General features: G+C 49.5%; 1 protein-coding gene across 3 annotated transcripts in view; it reads left to right on the plus strand.

Annotated features, from left to right (window-relative positions):
• The window catches only part of CNTN2 (contactin 2), a 33,235-nt gene extending 11,327 nt beyond the window's left edge, over positions 1-21,908 (plus strand). For 2 of the 3 annotated variants that reach the window (XM_026864216.1, XM_026864217.1), the window contains exons 2-23: positions 1,165-1,285; positions 5,660-5,804; positions 6,092-6,267; positions 6,591-6,686; positions 6,989-7,198; positions 7,795-7,894; positions 8,150-8,325; positions 8,998-9,134; positions 9,686-9,815; positions 10,708-10,858; positions 11,143-11,270; positions 11,642-11,817; positions 11,957-12,077; positions 12,348-12,506; positions 12,649-12,798; positions 13,537-13,607; positions 13,800-14,034; positions 14,467-14,582; positions 14,957-15,143; positions 15,511-15,623; positions 15,712-15,880; positions 16,600-21,908. In XM_026864216.1, the coding sequence (XP_026720017.1) occupies positions 1,231-1,285; positions 5,660-5,804; positions 6,092-6,267; positions 6,591-6,686; positions 6,989-7,198; positions 7,795-7,894; positions 8,150-8,325; positions 8,998-9,134; positions 9,686-9,815; positions 10,708-10,858; positions 11,143-11,270; positions 11,642-11,817; positions 11,957-12,077; positions 12,348-12,506; positions 12,649-12,798; positions 13,537-13,607; positions 13,800-14,034; positions 14,467-14,582; positions 14,957-15,143; positions 15,511-15,623; positions 15,712-15,880; positions 16,600-16,709 (3,111 nt within the window). In that variant the 5' untranslated portion in view covers positions 1,165-1,230 and the 3' untranslated portion in view covers positions 16,710-21,908. The remainder of the gene's footprint in view (positions 1-1,164; positions 1,286-5,659; positions 5,805-6,091; positions 6,268-6,590; positions 6,687-6,988; positions 7,199-7,794; positions 7,895-8,149; positions 8,326-8,997; positions 9,135-9,685; positions 9,816-10,707; positions 10,859-11,142; positions 11,271-11,641; positions 11,818-11,956; positions 12,078-12,347; positions 12,507-12,648; positions 12,799-13,536; positions 13,608-13,799; positions 14,035-14,466; positions 14,583-14,956; positions 15,144-15,510; positions 15,624-15,711; positions 15,881-16,599) is intronic. The other variant, XR_003399983.1, reaches the window with a different exon arrangement.
• Positions 21,909-23,385: the final 1,477 nt, after the last annotated feature.

Below are 23,385 nucleotides of genomic sequence, written 5' to 3' on the forward strand. Positions count from 1 at the left end.
CTGGGGGGGGGGGGGCTGCATCCCATGGGATGGAAAGCTAATCCCTGCTTGGGGGAGCTTAGGAGCAAGCACTGCCTGCCTGGGCAGACAGATGGGCAGGGAGCGGAGTGGAAGCGGCACCAGCTGGAGCAGGGGGATAAGCAGAACTCGCGGCCCACGAGCAGCCCGGCTCTTGGCAGCGCCGCCGGCAGCCGCTCACCGGGGTGTGTGTCTGGGAGGGCACCGGGGAACACGAGGCTCCGCCGGGCTGCGGGGCTCCTCCATGCGGTATTTCAAAAGGCTTTGTTAACAAAGAGGGGGAAAATAAAAAAAAAAACAACCAAAACCAGCCCAATACGCCCGGTGGAGTTACAAGGAGAGATGTGCGTGTGCTGAAGCTGGTCCCACGGTGGGTTTAGCCAGGAGAGTGCAGGGACCAGGCTCTGCACAAACTGTGTTTTGTTGAGAGTTTTTTTCTTTTTTGAGACATCTTGGAAGACAGGAGTCTGCAGAGGAGACTGGAAATCACTGCTCCACCTACTAATGTGTCTCGCGGCATTGGGAAATACTTTGGCTCTCCGTTATCTCTTGATTAACTATTCAAAGGCATTAAACTCAAAAGAAAAGCAGGAAATGACCCAGCCTTGGGCAACCACTTTGTGCCACTCGCACTTTCCACACCGCCCTGCAAGCTGGGGCTTCCACCGCACTGGGGTGCTGGGTATGGTGATGAGCTGGGTCCCCCCAACCTCTCCAGAACGAGAGACTCTGGCCTGGCACAGCACCCAAAAGCAGTCACTCCCTGCCTGAAGAGTTTCAATTAAAGACGCATTTTTCACAAAATGACAAGAGCATATTACTACTTCCTCCTCCTCCCCCTACTAATATCATGTGTGCTTCTGTTTTTTGGGGTTTTTTTTTTTTTAAATATAAAATTCTAGGAAGGAAGCCTTATTTTTGGAGGAGGGAGGAGGAGCAACAATTTCCCAACCAGATCTGTCATGTCAGATAGAAAAAGAGCTCCTTCAAACCCCTGTGTGTTCCTCTCCGAGCAGCTGGATGTTTGCCCCCGAGTGACTCTCACCCCGGGCCCATGGCCAGCGAGGACACGCAGCTGGGTGCCGGCCCCTCGACCAGAGCAGAGAAACGCTGCAGATAACCCCCCTCTCTCCGTGTCTCTCGCAGGGCTGCTGTCCCCACTCACCCGTAGAGGCTCGGCCGTGGAGGCCGTAACCCGGCCGGGGGCGCAGGATGGGAAGCGCCGCTGGATTTGTCCGCACATCCCTGGCTGTCGTCACCGTTCTGGGTAAGAGCCTCTCATCTTTCCAGCCCGAGGTTTCCCTGGGAGAGCCCAGAGGGGCTGATGGAGGTGCCAAGGACGCGGGGTGCAGCTGAGCCCAGTTCTCCCGGGTGCTTTGTGCAGCCAGGGGAGGTGTCCATGCTTCCCAACTTCCCTCTGTAACACTCAAGGAAAAGGACGGGAGGGGTTGACACACGAGTCTCCCCTTTATTAAATTCAAACCGAGGTGAAATGCAGGAGGTGCAGATCCTCAGGCGAAGCCCCGGCAGGGCCGGTGCCCCTCTGCAGCCCAGGCTTGTCCTGGCCTCAGTGCGAGGAGGAATTTCCTCCTGCCAGCAGGACTCGCTCAAGGCGAAGCAACTTTGCCTCCTGGTTTTTCCAGGGAAGCCTTTTATTGGCCATACCCTGACTGCAAATATTCCCCCGTTCATCGGGGACCGTTTCTGGATCTCAGGGAGTCTCAGGCTGCACTCTGAAGGTCCCTTTTCAGCAGGGAGACATTTCATTTCAGACAACTGAGAATTAGATAATGTCTTCAAGCTAATACATCATCCCAGGCAGAGACTGCTCGCCTGTCCTTATAAATATCTAATTACCTTTTAATGTTCTCTGGATCCCCGAGGAGGCAGAGGGAGGGGTGGCTGCCCTAGATTGGGAGGCAATTAGCCTGTTTGGAAATTGGTCTGACCCAAATCTGGTAGAGGCAGCAAGATGCGAGTTGGACTCTCCCATTAACCAGCTGAGTTCATGCAACTTGCTCCCTGTCCAAGCCAAGCCCACAAAAAAATGACTCACTGTAAAGCCTGTGAGGTTATTTTCTCTTGACCTCTGGCTGATGATGCAATGGATCTCGGGAGGCAGCTGGGACAGAGAGAAATCCTCACTGGGAACAGGAGCAAGGGACAAAATGATGCCAGCTAGAGATAAGGCTCAGGGAAACACTCCAGGGGGGGTGAAAGCCCAAAGCCTCCAGGTCTGGGCTGTTGGCTCCAGCCCTGGGAAAGCGGGTGGGCAGTGTCACCCCTCCCGAACAGATGATTTCCCAGCAACATGTAAAAGTTTGAAGCTCATGAAGTGCACAGAGACGAGTCTAATGAAGAAGGCTGTCAGAAAAGTCTAAAAGTCTCTCTCGCTTTCAGTAAAGGCCATGGAAAATCTTGAAACCTAAGGCTAGCCAAAGCCCTGTCCCTTTGTTCCTCAGAAAGCTTCTCGTTAAAAATAACCCTCTGTTCCTCCGAGAGCCGCTCTTCAAAAAGAACCACTTTGATTTGTGCACGTGTGTGTGTGTTCAGATTTCCTATAAATCCAATTAATTGCCCAGCTCCCTCATATGCCAAGGCTTCAGGCTGTGGTCAGCGCTCCGGAGCTGTGGCTGTGCTGCCTGTGCTCAATAAAAGGATTGCTGCTGATGTCCTCATAAACTGGAATACATCTTGGAAAACGTTCAGCTGAGGTATTTATCATTTCCTGGTCTCCAAAGCTAGCGTGGGGCTCAGCACAAAGGGAAAACATTCATCCTCCTGGACACCTGGGCTTTCCAGGTCTGACTTTCAGCATATTCCGAATACTAATAATAACGCAAAAACACCTTGCCAGAAATAGGCCAGTGCCACTGCACGAGGGAGGCACTGGCAGTCACCTTCCCGCTTCCTGCAGTGGCAATGGAGATAAGGTTTGAGTTTTGTCTATTCCAGCAATATCTGGCATAAAAGTTTGGGATTTTTTCAGCCGCGCAGAGCCTGCTATGTCCTTGGTGGTGTATTTCATGATACGGTATTTTTTTCTCTCCCAAACAGCAGCACAAGTCGCTCTTCGAGCACTGTGTGAAAGCTTCAAGTGTTTCTGCAGCTGTTTTTGCAAATCTTAATTTTTCAGATATCCCACTTTCACCTACCCCTATTTATTTTGGAGTTAATATTTATTTTTCCTATTAACGAATGTTGGGTCTAGAGAGGAGTAGCAACATATTAACCGCAATTTCTGCTCTCCTAGCTGGATTTTAACACAGAAAGTAGGGCTGCGTAAGGCTTGCCCAACTCTGAGCAGGTTGCTCTGCTTCTTGCAGATTTGGCTTGCGGGCCTGAAGACCTTTATTTTGTGTTTGTTTTCTCCCCGTTATCCAAATGACCGAGACCAAGGAAAGCACCTGTTTTGTTAACATTAAAAATGAGAGTTCTGGGGCGACAGAAGTAGCCCAGTCGATCGGTCTCAGACACACTGAGATTTAACACTCTGCTTTGCTCTCAATTCTTAGTTCTAACCTTATCCCGATCTTGGAACTGTTTAATTATTACTTTAATCTAACCGTTGTTTTGCTTAATGGGTGAGATCCAGGCATTTCAACCCCCAACACCAACCAGACTCCTTGGAACTGTAGATAAAAACTCATCCAAACTCCTGGCATTGATTACATTTGAGAAAATCAATGCCTGACAGTTGTAGTCCATAACCTTGGCAGAGAGAAAGGGGCAGCAGCGGACAGCAACGGGGTGCAGACGCTGGGTGGAACCAGAAGGGATGATTAGCGTAATTTGGCTTGATTGGGAAAGAGCATCCCATGAGAAAAGGCATGCATGCGAGTGTTAATAATACATATTTTATTTGGTGTTAATGGTATATATTTTATTTGGTAAATAAATAGAAATTATTTACCAGATGCTACCTGTTAATCTCAAAATGTAAAGCCGTTAAACCTTAATCCATTCACTACCATCTATCAGAGTACAATTAATACACTACTTATTAATTTCTCCATTAACTCACGATTATTTTACCTGCTGGTCAGCAGAGTTATTTCCAGCTGAGACTTGCTCAGCATAACCGCTGCTGACCCAACTGAGGGAAGATTTCCAGCTTGCACAAGCTTCTCCTTTGTCAGTATAACTGTATAGGGGGAAAATGGCACCTGTGCTAATTTGGAGGGAATACAACCCTCAAAACGCTGCTTTTCTCTTGCTCTGAAGGATCAGGCACAGGCTAGCGTCCCTCTCAGCTGTGTGACACTGGGGACTGTCAGGCTCCTGCCCGCGTGCAGCTCCCTTGCAGCAGCGCATCCCGCTGCCGGAGCCCAGGGCCGGGGTAATTGGCTGATGCTCGGACACAAGGAGCGGCTGACAGCTGCTCCGAACCCACTGAGCCAATTAGTGGAGCCCCTCTCCCGTCTCATCCTCATCTCCACATGCGAGAGCAGCCGGAACATGAGACGAACCCCAGGAGCTACAGGTAAAGAGCTGCTTTCCCTGAGCCCAGGAGAGCTGAGCTGGCCATTCCCTGCTGGAAGTTACTCTTGCATAAAACATCACACTTACTGAAGTCACTTAATTTAACTATTGACCATGCTGGGTACTGTAGGGAAGGAAACAGATTGCTGGTTGGCATGGCAGTTTTAAGGCAGTTATTAATTCAATTACAAAGCACGGAAGGATCCTGGGGGGAGCTAAGCTTCTCTGAGCTTATCACTGCAGAGGCAGAGGGGACTGTGCTGGGAGGGAGCACACTGCCCTGAGGTGGCTCCATCCCTGCTGAGGGACGAGCATTTCTCAGGGTACCAGGGAGAGAACAGACTTGCTGGAAAGCTTATCCCACTAGCCGCTTCTGCAGGTAAGAGATTTCCAGGCCGCTTCTGCTTTGTTCTTATTTATTGGCACTGCTGGTTCCACAAAGCCTGTCTGTGCGGAAGGGGTCTGCTAGAATTTGCCGTTTATCTGAGACACAGAGTCACTCACTGCAGACAGCTGGCACCTGTAGGTGAAACGTCTTCATCACGCCAAAGGGTGGCCCAGACACAGTGTAGGAGAAAGCAGGTAGGGCCTTACGTTCCTCCTGTGCCTCCCACCAGCTGAACAGCAGAACTGATACCTGCAGCAGTGGTTTGCCCACCAGCAAGCTGCAGGGTTGAGTCATCAAGAGCTGACGACGTTCGGACACTGGGATGTGCAGGGAGGCAGCGGTGCCAAGATCCAGGATCTCCTCACCCCTCCCTTGTCCTGGAGGAACCAACCAGCCAAAGTTTGTCCAGAGGAGGGAACCAGCAGGTCCTCACTGCCAGGCACAAGGAGGGCATCCAGGGGTTCCCAGCTCCAGTTCCGCCGGTTCGTGGTTGTCCCAGAGGCGCGTGTCCTTCATCTGCACATCTTCCAGCAGGTGTGGTCCCTCTGGCACAGCAGAAATGGTGCGAGATGCTCACCGGGGAAGGCACACTATCTGCCCAAAGCCATGGTCGAGGCTGGGCTGTGGCGACAGATGGGTTGTGATTTGCGTGTTGCTCCTTCTTTTATTCTAGACGCAGTTCTGACGCTGCCAGGGACACCCTACAAAACTAAAAATGAGAATTTTTAGACAAAGCTAAATCGAACTGAGCAGGTTTTCCCTCTCTCGCAGTTTGGTGCCATGCACAGAGTAGCACAAGGAGCTACGGGCCGGTGTTTGAGGAGCAGCCTGTCCACACCCTCTTCCCTGAAGGCTCAGCAGAAGAGAAAGTCACGCTGGCTTGCCGAGCAAGAGCCAGTCCTCCTGCGACCTACAGGTGAGCTCGCCTGCTCTCTCCCTCTACCACGACTGGGACATAACCCTCCAGAATTTTGCTTTCTGTTCTCCGCTTTTCTATAAAAAAAATCCCTATCATGGGAATCAGCCTCCTGGTGCACACGTGATGCGTCATCCCTCCCAGGTCACAGACCAGATATAAATCTAACTCAAATCCCACCACAACCCAGCTGGAAAAGCAAAGAAGCACAGCCTCCTACGAGTGAGGCACCACGAGTGTTGCGGTGAGTATTTACCCCTCTCACTTCCTACACTTGCTCTCGGCAGGTGGAAGATGAACGGCACAGAGATAAAGATGGAGCCAGACTCCCGTTACAGGCTGGTTGCGGGTGACCTAGTGATAAGCAACCCAGTGAAAGCCAAGGACGCTGGCTCCTACCAGTGCATGGCATCTAACTCCAGGGGCACGGTGGTCAGCAGGGAAGCCTCCCTCCGCTTTGGCTGTAAGTTTGTCTCCACAAGGTAAATGAAATGCAGCCACAGTTAGGCTGGGAGTAAACTGAGCCCCCCTGCTCGCGTTAATAAAGGTCGGAGAGAAGCTCTCCTGTGCGTGGCACCCAGCATCACCTGGAGAAATCCCCCGGTGCTTTCCATTATCATGGAGGTGCAGCAGAAATTTAATGCACTACAAAGAAAGTCAGTAATGTTTTTGGATCTTCCACTGTACAACCGCTGAAAAGACCAGCTGGTGGAGGGGGAGATAAAATACAGTAATTTCTCCAGCTGTTTTTTTCATCCATGGACAGGTTTCACTTTGCATGTTTAGTTTTGCAGGAATTCTCTGCAGAAGAGCGAGACCCCGTGAAGATTACAGAAGGCTGGGGAGTGATGTTTGCCTGCAGCCCTCCTCCCCATTACCCAGGTAAGGGTTTGCACTTCAGCATCGCCACCAGCAGGGACATGGAGAGATGCAACAGAGAGGGATTCCCAGACATGTGAAGCACTCCTTGCTTCTCTTTGGGAACTTTAGAGAAGCAAATCAGTTTTAATTCAGACTCTGTAAAGCAACAAAATAGAGGTAGGACTCAGCATGTGGAGAAAACAAGTCCCATCCAAGGATCAACCTCAGCTTAGACTGGTCTAGAAAGGGGCCCGCTGGGTTTAGTCCCACCTGGGAGGTCACAGGCAGCTTGTGCAGTTTGGTCCTTTTTCCTTTCCCCACAGGTTTATCCTACCGATGGCTCCTGAATGAGTTTCCCAATTTCATCCCAGCCGATGGAAGGCGTTTCGTCTCTCAGACCACAGGAAACCTTTACATTGCCAAGACAGAGGCTTCCGACCTGGGGAACTACTCATGCTTTGCCACCAGCCACATCGACTTCATCACCAAGAGCGTTTTCAGCAAGTTCTCCCGGCTCAGCCTCGCTGCAGAGGGTCAGTGCTCAGTGCTCTTGGATTACCGTAAGGGAACTGGGCAAAACGGAAAAATTAACAAACCACCGCAAAGCAACCTGAGCTCCACAGGACTCAGCAGCGCACAAATCACCCACCAGCCTCTCAGGGCAGCTTAAAGAGCCTACAAAAATATTAATTGGCTGGAACCTGGGGGGAAGCACCCCTCTCCCCTGGTTTTGCCACTTGTGCAGCTACAAACTCCACCAGCGGGGTTTCTCTGTTTGGAAGGGAGACATGGCACAGGGTGCAGCCTGAGCAGGCTCACCCGTCCCTGAAACGCCTCTGCCTTCGGTGACCTTGCAGAGGTGCAGCTAAAGATACTTCTCGTGCAGGGCGAAGGGTGTTAAGCAGGTAGGAAATTAAGGAGAAATAGTCCTGAGATGTAAATAGACTTTTAGAGCCTTCAGTCAGAGCTGTTTTAAAAAGAAAATAAAACTTAGCCTCTGCTGCCTTATCCAAATGCACAAAGGTTCTGGAAAGGAGTGTAACCCTGAGGGTACCTCTGCCCTCTAAGACCTCACGTGTGCCATTCTGAAGTCACCCCGAACTCCTCACCGGTGTTTTCCTTTTAACAGATGCCAGGCAGTACGCACCCAGCATAAAAGCCAGGTTTCCTGCAGACACCTACGCTCTGGCTGGGCAGATGGTGACTTTGGAGTGTTTTGCCTTTGGAAAGTGAGTGCAGCATCTGCGTCGCTCAGGCTCAGGCCGGGGAGGGTATCGCAGAACCTGCAGCTTTCACAACCTCTCCCTTCAACGTAGAGCAGGGATGGGGGGGGGAATAGGAAGAGGGAGGAATTGGCTAAAGCCATCTGTCCTGCTGGCCAAGGCCCAGCTGGGGGGGCCGGGGTGGGTAAATGGGGACTGAGTTACACTAACGCAGCATGGGGTACCCGAGAGCTGGCCTTCACCAGATTTACTTTTACACAGCCCCGTTCCTCGAATAAAGTGGAGGAAACTGGACGGCTCGCAGTCCTCCAAGTGGATCGGCAGCGAGCCCCTCCTGCAGATCCAGGATGTTGACTTTGAGGATGAAGGCACTTACGAGTGTGAGGCTGAAAACATCAAAGGGAGAGACACCTACCAGGGCCGCATCATCATTCAAGGTAACACCTTTAAGCAAGACACCCCAGGCAATGGACTGAGCCTCTGGGAGTGAAACCACTACCTCTGATCCTGTCTCCTATCAGCCCTAATTAAACTCATGCAAAGTTCCAACAAAGACCTGCAGAGATCACTCATACCTTTCTTCAGTGGGTACGTTTAGGTTATGGCAAGTAGAGAGAGACTTTCTAACTTGCTCTAAAATAATTCTAGCGAAAATGAGGTAACCCGGGAAGGGAGCACAGTGGTAAAAGTCAAACTTAGCTCGCAACCGAGATCCTTTCCAAGCCTGGCGTACTTCCCACAAGGGTTAATGCTTGGAGTTATGAATCAGATCTAGTCAAGTTACAAAACTTAACCTGGTTATCACAGTCTGAATCCAGTCTTTCCTGAAGTTCAGGAATGACTGCGTTTACTCAAGAAGAGAAACCATAACGTTCCTCCTCAGATCTGGATTCTGCTGTAATTTTGTGCACGTGCACAGCTGCAGCCAGACCCACAGAGGACTCGGCCTTGCATCGCCGCACAAAAGGCGAAGGCTGTTACTATGGTGAAACACGCTGGGATAAATAAATCTGCCAGCAGAGATGACACAATGAGTATCCTTCTGCCTGCCTGGCACAACAAACCTCTGGTCTGATCTTGGCTCTGCCACCTCTCTTGCTCCTTTGCAGCTCAGCCGGAGTGGCTGGAGGTGATCGCGGACACGGAAGCAGACATCGGGTCCGACCTGCGCTGGAGCTGCGCGGCCGCCGGCAAACCCAGGCCCGCGGTGCGATGGCTGCGGGACGGGCAGCCCCTGAGCTCCCAGGTACCTCCGCGCAGGCCTGGCCGCCACAGCACCTCGGCCACCTCGCACCAGAACTTGCAGTACTAGAACCTGCTGCTCCAGACTTAAGACCCTCTACTGCCTCGCTGCAAACGCATCTCAACCCCGATTTATCACCCCCGCATCCCTATTCCATGTGCCCCCATGAGGCTGCAAAGCAATGCCACAGTCCTTGCCGACAGCAAGTTCCTTCTCCTGTCACTGCCATCCCAGCCACTGCTTCATGCAACTACAGGGACTCACAGCCAGTTATCAAGGCGGATAAATAGCACCTTGTACCTGTCTCTGTATGACCTGCACGTTGCTGCTCAGGCACTCACAAGTCTCAGCAAACGGAGCACAGCCATGTGGGGTAGTGACCGGACAGACGGAAAAAAAAAATAAAAAAATTGTCCTGCGTTTTCTCCCACGGAAAACCAGGCTGGCTTCCAAATGGCATAAGAGTCTGTAATGAAACTCAACCCTGAACACACCAGGCTTGAGTTCCATTTTTGTTTTTCTCATCTAATGGGTTCATCCTCTTGTTTGCACAGAACCGCATCGAAGTGAGCGGTGGAGAGCTGAGATTTTCCAAGCTAGTCCTGGAGGACTCTGGCATGTATCAGTGTGTGGCTGAGAACAAGCATGGCACAGTATATGCAAGTGCTGAATTAACAGTGCAAGGTAATTTCTCATTTCCCAGTGCTCTGGGTTTCAATGGGACACTGAAGCATTTTAGGTCTCTTCCTAATATCCTATGCTTGTGGTCTCAGAGGAAGATAAGAGCAGACAAAAACTGCTTTACTCACCATTGAAATATAGTTGCTGGTTCAACAAGACACTCTAGAACCCATTAAAATTTAAATCTCGTGTAAATTCAGTAACGCTGAAAGAGAACAAGGACATCTGTTTAGCTACAGAAAGTGTACAGGACAGCCAGCAGCAGCACTACAAGCTCTCTCCCACTACACTGCCCTCCTCTTTTTCGGGAGGAAAAAAGGTCGAAAAAGAGTTCAGTATCCATTCAGCCTGCTTTGATGGATGGTGACTGGAACTGGACCGATGCCAGACTTGTTCCACATTAGTCTAAAAGCTCATCTCCTCGTAGTCAGTAGATGCCAGAGATAAATTAAAGGCCCTAAGCATCAACTGTCCAACATTAACACATGGCAATGCACGAGGGCAACAGATCAAACCCAAATTCAAACGCTGCAATTCCAGGAGGAGTTTTAGGCAAGCTGGATGTCTGCTTTGGTGATTTTGGCCAGGATATTGAAGAGAATATCCTCTACATTTTCAAAAGCAGCTGTTCTTGTGTCTCTCAAAGACCTTGCACTTGTTAGGGTCATATCCCATTGCTACATACGACACGTGTGTCACATAACACCTGCCCCGGCAGGTGTTAGAAACCACCCGGCAGCAGAGGAATCACTCCTTCATCTCGCTCACCAGATATTGCCATGCTTCTGTCACCAAGTCATCGAACAACAGATCAATACCTAGTTACACGGCAGTTTAAATGCTCACATAGCAGGGTTTTCTAATCATTCCTTAATCCTCTTTTTCTCCCCTGTAGCCTTAGCACCAGATTTTAGACTAAATCCAGTGAAGCGACTGATACCTGCAGCCCGAAGTGGGAAGGTCATCATCCCATGCCAACCAAGAGCAGCACCAAAAGCCACTATACTCTGGACCAAAGGGACTGAACTTCTGATCAACAGTAGCAGGTAGCAGCACAGAGTCAGCTTCTACCTAGAAACCATAGCTAAAATCACGTATTTTTTTTTCTTGCCAGAGGACTGGACTAGATGACCCAAGTGTGCTGCTACATCCCTGAACATAAGCACTTTGTTATTCCTCCTGGTTTCTTCTTTAGAAAACTCCTACATTATATTTTGCAGTCCTGTTTTTCCCACCAATTTTTCTAAAATCAGCAAGGGCTGGAAGTTGTTGGGTGTACAGTGAGCAGACATTTTAACCTTCCTCTTGTATGGTTCTTCTTCCTTTCTAGGGTGACTATTACCACAGATGGCACCTTGATCCTCCAGAATATCAGCAAATCTGATGAGGGAAAGTATACCTGCTTTGCTGAGAATTTCATGGGCAAAGCCAACAGTACTGGAATCCTCTCTGTTCGAGGTAGAGATGTTTGCCTTGATTTGGGTCAATCGAGCAAGAAATGTGTAAGAATGCCATGATGTGATATTTCTCCTCTCCTTATCCTCCCCCAAATCAATGCAGTACTCAGGGAATCCAAGATAATCCGGCCTGTGGAGCAGCAAACCTTCTGCCTGACGCACCACATCATACCTCCCACCAAGTGGTCCTTGAGAAAAGCATTTCCATTTTCTAACCACTGTAATCCCCCACCTTCCTCCCGTAAAACGACAGCTGTTAGAGAGGGATGGCAAGTTGGAAAGCGTTAGTTGGTCTGAATGCTCTGCAGCATTCATCTACGTCTGGTCCATGGACGTTTGCAGCTAACAGCCCTCTCTGCTCTTGCTCTGCAGATGCCACCAAAATCACATTGGCACCATCTAGTGCTGATATCAACGTAGGTGAAAACCTGACTCTGCAATGTCACGCGTCCCACGATCCAACTATGGACCTAACCTTCACCTGGTCGCTAGATGATTTCCCCATTGACTTTGACAAGTCCGAGGGGCACTACCGGCGGGCCAGTGTGGTGAGTAGAAAGGGCAGTTACATACCATCGAAAAGGACAGAAAAAATAATCCCAGCCTCTTTGTGTGCACGTTGAATGCTAGATTGTGATCAGGCGTGGTCAAATGCTCTGCCCACTGTCTTTTCTCTTCCCCACACAGAAGGAAGCTATTGGAGACCTCAGCATCTTCAACACGCAGCTGAAGCACTCGGGGCGGTACACGTGTACAGCCCAGACAGTTGTGGACAGCGCTTCGGAGTCAGCCACGCTGACTGTCAGAGGTAATTGCTATGTCATAAGGTCACCCGCTCCTTACAAGCGTGAAGTAACGGCATGGTCCTTGCAAGGGATCAGTTCTCCCTCACATCTATCATTTGAACTGGGTGGGACAGGCTTATTGAACTTTTCTGGAGGTCAGACTTGGAGGGGAGGCTTCCAGCTTCCACAACAGAAAGGCCTGATTCTTATTTATGACTTGTACAATATAAAGAGCAATAAACCTCCACATCTTTCATCTCAGTAATACGTTTGTCTGTCTCCCACCATCCCAGGACCCCCAGGCCCTCCTGGGGGTGTCGTGGTGAGAGACATCAGTGACACCACCGTCCAGCTGAGCTGGAGCCGTGGCTTTGATAACCACAGCCCTATAGCCAGGTACATCGTCGAGGCACGGACCCTCCTCTCCCCCAAATGGAAGCAAATGCGCACCAGTAAGTGTCTCGAGGGCAGCGGTGGTGGCACGGCCCGTGCTGGCTGCGGAGCATCAGTTCCCTGACAAGTTCCTGCTCTGTGCTCCTGCGCTGGCTGCCACTCACTCTGTTTATTCTCCTCTCATGTTACTGGATTATATAGATCCTGTAAATATTGAAGGCAACGCAGAGACAGCCCAGGTGGTGAATCTCATTCCCTGGATGGATTACGAGTTTCGGGTCTTGGCGAGTAACATTCTTGGAGTTGGGGAGCCAAGTTTACCCTCCAGCAAAATCCGCACCAAAGAAGCAGGTAGGTGCAGATAGAGGCAGAAAGGGGAATCAGAGGTACCCGTTCCCTACATGCTGGAGCAGGAAGGCTGGCTCGCACCACACCTGGGGGCAATTAGTCACCTCCTTGAGCGCTCCTAGAGGTGATGCCATCACAAAATTTTCTGCCTTTTTGCCCATTTAAACGTCAAAGACAAAGCACTACCAGAGCTGGCAGCTAACCTCACCAGCGTTAGATACGATATATTAAGCCATTACAAATCCTACCTTCAAATCCTGTACTTCCTGGGCAGTAATGCTTAGAGAGGGGAAAGAGCCCTACTATATCACAGAGTATAACTCTGCAAAGACAAGGTAAATTTCCCAGCAAATGGCTGTGAATGTTCATTTTATCTTCTGCTGCTTGAACATGCAAGCAGAAGGGATGTAAGAACAGCAGCGGAACTGCTCTCAACATTCCAAATGAACGTTAACTCCTTTCTAATAACAGCTCTCCCCCGTATCCCTGCTTTGGAGCTTGAGCCGTGTCCCCTCAGAGACATGCTGCCTCCACATAACTTGTCAGGCACTACCCGGTATTCTAGACCTGATTTTCACAAACATCTGAAACACTCACGGGTGAAAATATAAAGACAAGCACTTGCATGTGAGCTGACAAAGCCTGGCTACGCGCAGACCGCGCCGTGTCTGTGCTCATCTTCATCGCTATTGTTTCCTTAACCCAACTTGCGCTGTCTGCTTTTGTTTGGGGACCCGACAGCACCTACTGTGGCACCATCTGGGCTCAGCGGAGGCGGAGGGGCTCCCAACGAGCTGATCATCAACTGGACGGTAAGTCAGCAGCACGGCACTGGCCGCGGATGTTGGGAGAGGGCCAAGGGGAGGAGCACGTGCCAGTTCTTTGGGGAAATCAGCGCTGCGATTACAATTTTGACACGTGGTTGAGACAAACGCTGTGCTTAGTCCAAAGTCTTGCTCATTTGAAGGGACCAAGGCTCCTCTCTCTTTCTAACCCCCTCACAGCCGACGCTGCGGGACTATCAGAACGGAGATGGCTTTGGCTACATCTTGTCGTTTCGCAAGAAAGGCACCCAGGGGTGGCTGACAGCAAGGGTGCCGCACGCAGAATCGCTGCACTACGTCTACCGCAACGAGAGCATCGGTCCCTACACCCCCTTTGAAGTGAAGATCAAAGCGTACAACAGGAAAGGAGAGGGACCAGAGAGCCTCACTGCCATCGTGTACTCTGCAGAAGAAGGTAAAAGAGGGACTGCAGAGACTTTTCTTTGTCCAATCAACCAACGGATCCTCAACCAGCTCCCCGTGGAGAGGTGTCTGTCTGGGAGCTCGACAATAGGAGAGGTTTCTTTTACTCAAAGAACAGCTGACAGTGATTTCAGCATAACATTTATCTTCGACTTCAAACACACAGATAGACGTTTCCCTAAGCCCAGCCGTGACTGTACACGCAGAGCTTCAGAGCAGACACAGATCCTCACAGCACACAGCTGTGGCCCTGCTTGTCCTATTAAGTCCCTAAATCCCTTCCTCTCGCTTTGCTCCGTACACATAATACCAGCTGTCTGGCTGCACAGTAATGGTGCTGCGGGAGAGCTCTTCGTTTCGGTATGGTGATTATGCTGCCCAGAGCTAGGGAAAGGATTTTATTCCCTTTTGTTGTCTTTTTCAGAGCCAAAAGTCGCTCCTTTCAGAGTTATAGCCAAAGCTGTCCTGTCCTCAGAAATGGATGTGTCCTGGGAGCCCGTCGAGCAGGGAGACATGACTGGAGTGCTTCTGGGCTACGAGGTACAAGCCTGCCATGGGAATGAGACACTGAAACCAAGATCAGAGAGTCCAGCAAAAAAAATTCCCCCAGGTTAAGTGAGGTGAAAGGAAACAGCGTTTTCTTTCTAAAGATGGAGGATGATTAATGGACAGCATGAGGCTCTAATAGGGCCAGTACTACTGCTCACAAGAGAGATTAGTAAGAGATAAGCCTCCTTTATTCTGCCACTTGCCTTTCCACACAGCCCATAACCATATTCCCAGGCACATGCTAAGCAAAATGCACGGAAACAAGTTCCAAAGGGTCTCCAGCGCCGGCTGTGGTTGGACAGAGTCTGGTATCTGGAGATGCCCCCTCTATCCTTACTAAACCCATCATATCCCTTTCTATTCAGATCCGGTACTGGAAGGACGGTGATAAAGAGGAGGCAGCTGACAGAGTGAGAACAGCAGGGCTGGTCACATCGGCTCACGTAACAGGCCTAAACCCCAACACGAAGTACCACGTGTCAGTCAGAGCTTACAACCGGGCTGGAACCGGCCCCCCCAGTCCCTCCACCAACGTCACGACAACAAAACCACGTGAGTGAGCCCCGACCACTCTTGTTTGGCACGTTGTACTCCCTGGGGCTGCTGCTGCTTCCCCCAGAGGATCCCCAATGATCAGCTAACTGATTAGCTTTTTCATCTTGGGGCTGTAATGCCATTTTCAGTAGGCCATAAAACAGTTCCCTGAATTTCCTCAGATCAGTCCTGTGGTCTGTGTATCACTTCTCTGAGACCTCTGTGCTCAGAGTAATGTTTGCTGGGATACTTCCCTTTAAACCAACCACAGTGGTGCCATCAGCCCTGTCACTAGTCGTAGGATCTCAGGAGACAGTTGTAACCAGCTCAACCTTCTCATCAGTTCCTGACTTACTGAATCTCTGTCTTGTTTTGTATCTTTTAGCACCAACGAGGCCACCTGGCAACATCTCCTGGACTTTTTCTGGGTCTACGGTCAGCATCAAGTGGGACCCAGTGGTGGCGAAGGCAGACGAGTCTGCAGTTACGGGGTACAAGGTACAGGCAGCATGCAGCTGGCCTTCTCTTATAGGTGACCCTAAGGAAACCAGAGTCACCATAAACTCAACCTTGCCTCTTCCAACAGATGCTTTACAGGCAGGATTCCCACTCTGCTCCCACCCTATACCTGGCCAGCAAGAGCCGGATTGACATCCCCGTCCCCGAAGACTTCACTCACGCCTTTGTACAGATCAGGGTGACAGGACCTGGGGGAGATGGAACCCCAGCAGAAGTTCACATCCTCCGAAATAGTGGTAGGTACACTGCTCTGGCTGCACACACTCTGTGCAGAGTCAGTCATTCACAGGGCACTTCACAGACGGATGGAAAACGAGCTCAGAGAGAGGAGTTAACCTGCAGCACTACTTGCCACTGTGCTTTGAGAAGTAATGACTTAGTCTTGCCTCCTCCCCTACCTGGCCATAGCACAGCATAACAAAAACGCCGTTATGTTTTAAAATCCCACCCTCCCTGCTAGGAACACGGGGGAACATCCTACCCCAGTGTTTTTAGGTTGAGACTCTGGAATTGGTCTTTGGCTCCCTTGTGCTGTTCACCCAAAGGAACTTCTGATGAATCCCTCTGCAGCCCTCCATCAGCTAACTCCCCCCAGACTCTAAGCAACCTCTCAGTCTAGTCTGAACCCAGCTTTACTACCTGCAGCTAAAGCCCTTGAGGCCCCACACAAGCCCGACTTAGATTCACCAAGAGTGAAATTCCGACTCTGCTTGCGGGGGGCCTGACCCCAACTCCAGGTGGTTCCCTTGATTCAGGGGGTAAGTACTCAGGGCCCACCCCCCCATTCTTGTTTCCAATACAAGTGTTCCCAGGAGGTTCATCAGTGACAATCACAATCCGAGCAGGCAGAACCCCAGAACTAACATTTTACCAACCCTCCCAACTCTTTCCTCGAGACATCCAGTTGTCTCTGTGCAACAGGACAGTTGCTCCTTCCCCATTCTCTTTCTTTCAGGGACAAGTATGATGGTGGAAGACTCTGTGTCGAGGCCAGTGCCACACGCTGTCATTATCACAACTAACTCTCTGGTAATGGTGGCCCTCATCAGCTACCTGGAGCTCTGACGACGGCCGGTGCAGCAGGGGACTCCCGGACACGCTTCCTCCCAAGCCAGTGGGAACTACTCAATACTCGGCTGCTGCAACTTCCAAGTTTGTATCACAGCAGCTCTTGGAGAAAGGATTTGACAACATCGTTTTAAGGGAGGAAGAAAGAAACAGTTTGGTTTGGTGGTTTGTTTTTTTTCTTGGAAGGATATAAGCTTTCATACAAGACATGGGTCTTTAACTGATTCAAAATTTTTTAACGAAACAAGTAAAACGAAGAAGAATTCTACATGAATTCTGACAGCCAACTGCCCCACACACTGTATCCAGTAGGTTTTCTGCCTTATGAAGCCATGTACTAAAATAACCAGACTGCTAAATTTTACCTTTTTTTTTTTTTTTTAATATGTACAGTGAATTTTGGGGGGGTAAGGGGAGGACGGGGACTGAGGATTTCACAGTGATCAGCATGTTCCATACCAATCCCAGTCACTGCCATCTCTAATGACTTATGGGACAGGATTATTTCCACCCCCACCCCATAATATGAGCCAAATTCTGCAGCAACCAGCCCAAGGAGACAAAGCCACAAGAGAGACTGATCTCTGCCCCATCCTGAAGATCAGTAAACACAGAGTTTAGATTGCGAAAAGCTTTTTTTATGACACTGATGTAACTTGCAACCCCAGCCTATTGTTTGTATCAACTGTTACGCTGTGAGGTGCAACGTTCAATGTTATCCATATCCCACATGCTTTTGGGGTGTTTTTGTTATACTGTTTGCTTCTTTCTTTGTTTCTTTGGGGAGGAGAAGGGGTAAGAGAAAAGGAAATACTTTTCTAGCATCTGCTAATTCGGAGAGGCAGTTCTCCCTAATAAGGGAGATGTCAACATACCCAATTTCAACAGAGGGTCTTAAAGGAGGAAGAAAAAGGAAAATTACATAATTTAACAAGGAACTGCAGACTCAAGGAAGCCACCACTGGGGCAGCAATGCAAATCTGGGCTCAGGTTCATCACCCTACACAAACGGTTCCACCCAGCCAGAATACCAGTCTCAGCCTGGGACTGCCAGATTCTGACTGCAATAAGTCAGTCTGCTTTTTGGGTCCAAGGCTCATACAGCTAATGTACATGGGAGGGCTGACACCCCAAAGAAGTACAGGGATGTTGAGGTGCACCATGAACTAAAATGGTTGGGAACAGATGTTGCATACTAAAATCTCTCTGTCTGCCAGTAAAGCCATGGCCCAAAGTTAACAAGAAGCTGATTTACACTGCTGGCCGGTTAGAGCCCAAGCGCGGTTTTAGGGACCTTTTACGTGCCTGCACCTTCCTCCTTCCCAGCAGACAAGAGCAATCTCAGCTCCAGAATTACCTGACAAAGAGCTACACTTGCAGGACAGTGCGATGGCAAGGGACTGACGTGCAGTTTCCACATGAGATGCCAATTCCTTGCTCTTGCTAATCGTTTTAAAACTCCCATGTCCTAGGCTTTAGTGAGCATTTGAGAGATTACATGCACAAATCCCTGGTCTCCCCGAGTTATGCCGATTGTATATATCTCATCACATTATTTTTTAGCATCTGGCTTGCCCTGGAAGCAAGAAGGTAAATACAGCAGTAGGTTCACGATGCTCGATGCAAACAGCAAGGCTCTGGCTGAGGAAGAAGGGCTGCGATGTGTTCAGCAAACAAGAGGAATCTTTGAGAAATGGACAAAGAAAAATAAACTTACTGAAAGAGTCTAAACATTTAGAGCGTAGCTGCAGCAAAAAGAACGGGTACCTCACTGTTCCCGTTACAAATAACACCTGGGATAAAGTGGAAAAAAGACAAGAGCTCCCACTGATACCTGGCAGCCCGAGGCAGGCAGGAAAGGCACCCAGCACCCCCAGAGCCCGGCCCGAGGTTCCTCCGGGTCCCTCTGCAGCTCTCCACGAATTACCCCCTCGGTCCCTCAGGCAGGCTGAAACACTTCTTTCAGTAGGACAACAGCTAAATATAAATGATATTTTTGTATGATTTATGTTCTTGAATATTCTTAAATATTTTTATTGATGTTTGGAAGCTTTGTTCGGCAAAATATTTGATGTTGTTAATTCAGCATTTTTGTTATCACCTCCCATCTTGTCGGGCTTTTAACCTTTCTACCACCAAAGATAGAATGAAAGGCAAATTAGGAATTCGGTATTAGCTCAAAAGCAAAGCAAATTAGGGCTTAGGCAACGGTTACCTGATCGATATGCAGAACTAGCAGTAGCCATCATGAAAATATTTAGGAGGCATAAACGAACTGGACCTATGGAGGTTGTGAGCACTGCTGGAGGATGCTCACTGCAGCCCTGCAGAAGCCTGGGCCTGATGCAGGAGAGGAGCAAACCAAAGCAGCCAGGTTAAATGACGTGCCCAAGGAGCCTTCACCGCATGGAGCTGCAGATGCTGGAGGGAGCCTGGGTCTGATCCTGTGGAGCCGCCAGCACTGGGCAGGGGGGCTGGGAGGGGGGCGGACCAGAATGGAAATGGCTCCTATTGAAGAAGTGTGCCGCGCTCCTCGGAAGGAACGGCTGAGTGGGAGGGAGCTGCCTACCCACTGCGGTCAGGGTCATCCTGGTTCCAGGCACAGCCCCTGCGTGAGGCCAGCTGGGCTCACCCCATCCTGCATTACTAGCCCCACTGGCTCTCCCGAGGGGCTGCTACACCTGCATGTCCACAAACACAGCTAATTCCCTTCAAAAAGCGCACACCAGCCACCTCCAGGACTGAAGAACAAGCTTTGACGGCCCACATGTTGGATGGACTCTCACAAAGCAAGGTAACCCTGTGAAATCCAAGGGCTGAGGCTCAGCATCAGCCTAGGTCTGACCACACAGGCTGTGCAACGTCTCTTGCAGGAACTTGGTCTCAACAAACGCTTCCAAATGTGTCTGGCAACACTGGTGGCTCTGTTTTACTGAACTTCAGAGTGTTGGAAAGCAAGATGCTTTACAGCATGGTGCAAACAGGATCTAAATGCTGCAGTGACACTGGTTTTTAAATAGCAGCCGCCTGCAACGTTTCCCTGGGAAGGTTAATGCATTCTCCATACATTTCTTTGTTAAACTAGATCACAGGAACATTTTATATAACAAGTGAAAAACTACATGAGTTGGATCTCAAGCGTTCCAGTTTGCACTGCTCTGCGTTGCAAATGGGCTGAATATATTCTAATTTGTAAGATTTTCACATGACCAGCAGACCCCTTGAAAGTTAAACGCCTTCAATCTGAATTCAAGCTACACCTCTTTTTTTAAAAGGTAAATCATCAGTACGTACAGTTTCAGCAGTATGCATCTTAAACCAAAAAACCACTGAGCTTTTGCAACGTTTTAAGGATGGGAAGACTGAGTGACAACCACAACGGCCTTACAACCACTTGTTGTAATCCCAGCTCTGACTTTACCTACGGCTCCAAGTGATTATTTCACCACTCGCTGCCTCAGTTTCCCCTTTCCTGAAAAGTGATGCACAAGCAGGTCATTGTGTATTTGCAAGTTTTTTGCAGTTTGAGAGTATCTGAGCATCACAGCGCTGTCAAAGGCACCACGGCAGCTCACACAGGGTATCAGAGCTGACTCCAGCTCCCTGGCTCGGGCACTAAGAGCCACACAGCTGCAGCAGCACAGGCTGAGCAGTCGCTGCCCGAGTCCAGCGTGGCAAATCTGTCCTTGTACCCATGCTGTCTCTGCTGCCTAGTCCTCACCTAACTCCGCCAGCCACAGCTCAGCTGACATCAATGTTTCCCGAGTATTAGCATAAAGAAACTCTGAAAAACGCACATAGTAAACAGGCAGCCTTTCCCTCACAGCTTGTTCTGAAATTCTGGGGGAATTTGTTGATACTCCAAAGTTGCTGAGTGAAAAAGATGGTGTCACGTTATGAAACACGGCACGTAAAGCACAGGGAAACAGCCTGGGTGAAGGACAGGGCACACTGGGAAGGGAAGGGGACAGAAAAGGTTTTCCACCTGCAACACTGGTAGATGAGAAAGGCCAAGTTCAGGCCTAGACTATTACAGGCTAAACCCTGCTCCAAACAAGACAGGTTGGTTCCTGTATGTAGACACAAGCCACGTTCACACAAAGACTGCCTTGTCTTAGGCAGCCTGTTCTGCCATTTTATTTATCACAGGGTTAGGTGATCCACAGAAAAGGAGTTGCACAAGCAAAGGCAGCATTTGTACCTAATTAAACTTTACCGAGACTATAAAAAAAAAAAAATCTACATATAAAACCTAGCTAGAGCCACCAACATGAGAAAAACTGTAGGATAAACCTTCTGTGAAGCCACTTGGAGTTTCCCAAAATGCAGCAGAAGGGTTAAAAAGAAAGGTGGTCAGAGCCAGGGGAGAAAATTTAAGATTTTAACGTCTTAACAGAGTTTACTGGCTTTACACTATTGCATTAAGTTGCAAATTGATTTCCTGTCTCATTAAGAATCCCCTACGTTTAATTGCTCTGAGCATTTGCTTGAGAGATTAACTTGGAGTGATGAGTTAAGCGCCGTGGGTTTTGTTCTCAGCACTGTAATGGCTCGCTAAGGGAAGTCATCTCATTTCACAGGGTCCATATTACTTGTCAGTAGTAAAAACCAACCTGACAAGGCTGCTGTAAGGAGTATACAACAAGGGTGAAATGTTTTGAGACTCCCAAATGAGAGAAGCTTTACAGTTCTGATTTACTGATAACATAAAATAATCTTCTACCTGATACTGTTGAACTTACAGAGTGAAGATTGTGCCTCTGGTTTTAGGCTGTCTGGGCTAAATTCAACACTCAGCTGTAAGAGTTTGAACCAGAACAGCTCCCACTCGCAGCAGGACAGATGAGGTGTTGTGCCCCGAATGCGAGACACTCAGATCTTTGCCCAAGGAATCAGCTGGATAACGCAGGCATCGCATTCAGCTAACGCCCTGGGCAGGGGGGGGGTCTTCATCCCATCTGCTCGAAACCTGCCAAGCAATCCCCCACCCACAGAAACCCTCTGCTGGGAATATTTTAATCTAGCTTCACTACACACAAACAGGGCAATTTTCTTCTCGGTAACTTTCTTCTACGCTATTTTCTTAAGAGAACCAAACAGCAAACATTGTAAGCATACTGTACTTACTGTAATTATGGTTATTTATTGGCTACAGTAGCACGCAGTTCATAAATAAAGATCTTCAGAGACTTTAGACAACTACTGGAGTCTGGAGTACTTTTGTCCAGATTTAAATGCAATTAGTACCTTGCTCAGGAGTCCCGTTGGGCCAGGACTGTATTTTTCCTGACTGTCAACTGTGTGTATAATACAAACAAGGAGCCCAGTGAGACCCCATCCACACAGAACTGGACCCCTCAGAAGAGTTAGGTCAATGAAGATATAGTAAACTCGTATCCCATGACAGTGATAACTAATGAAAAGAGGAGAGACTGTCCACAAAGCAAGGAGTTGCAGGTGTTGAGGGTCTGGTTGGAGATGTTAATACAATGTGCTCCCTCTGGCTGGTTTTCCAACGGCAGGGAAGCAATGCTAGAAAACTCAGAAATCACACGCACCTTATTAGCAGAAAGGGTAACTGATGGAATAGCTTGCCAAAAACCTTCATCATCAATCACAGCCTTTAAACCATGACTGGAATTCTTCCAGGAAAAGATATCCACTAGATCAGTCACAAGCTAGCAGGCTTGTAAAAGTTCACTTACATTATAGAAAATAATTTCCTTTATTGCAGGAAGCACTGTATGAAATCACCTAATCTCTGCTATGTCAGCTTAATTTATCAGAGTCATTCCTTCTGGCCTTAAAAATTAAAAAAAATCTACTAGCTTCCTTCTACCTTTGGGAAGGATGTCAAGGGATCGGATAGAGCGGTGCAGGCCTGAGGGTCTCCACTGGAGTTTAGCTGAACCCAGACTGAGCCGTGAGGAAGAGTGGACAAAGAAACTGGGCTCAGCAGTACTGGGTCGTGGGAAGTCTCACCCAAAGCCTTTCCCTCAGCCCATCCCGGGTGTGTTCACTTTCACGTAGCCCCTAAAAGAAACGTCATGCTTGACCATGGGATGCACAGGGCGGGGGGCTCAGGCACTGGCTGCAGCAAGATGTGCTCCCAAAATCCCCTCTGAGCCCCCAGGGATGGAGGGAGGGAGGGAAGGAAGGACAGACAGAGGGAATGACGGACGGAGGGAAGCAGCTGCTCCTCCTCTTCCCAGAAGCTATAGCCACACAGCGTGAGGGGACAAGTGTATTTAATTGCCACATAACACTGCCCAGCCCCTGGCCTCCGGGTGCCGATGGCAAAGCGGACCCGACAAAGGGACCAAAGACACCGGGCTCAGCTGGGCTCAGACCCCAGGCAGGCTCCTGCCCCTCTGCCCCACGCTCTGAAGAGCTGCAGGCGAGGCAGCTCATCACCGGGGCCATAATAAGCTCAGGGATTTATGCTGCAAAGGGGCTTTGCAGAGGTGAGGGCAGCATCATTAAAGAAAGCAGCAGGGAGCGGCCGAGACTGAGATGAATCCCTCCCCAATTCATCCCCCACAAGGGCACTCCTGCCTTCTCAAGAGCCATCATTAAACGCTGCTACACATGATATAAATCAAGGAGACAAATGTATCGTCGCCGAGGAACAGGCAGGTCCTAGCAGAAAGGGAAGCAGAGCCTGGCACCAAGC

The sequence above is a fragment of the Athene cunicularia genome (genome assembly GCF_003259725.1).
Source record: "Athene cunicularia isolate RWA chromosome 26 unlocalized genomic scaffold, athCun1 chr26_part1, whole genome shotgun sequence".
Classification (NCBI taxonomy): Eukaryota; Metazoa; Chordata; class Aves; order Strigiformes; family Strigidae; genus Athene; species Athene cunicularia.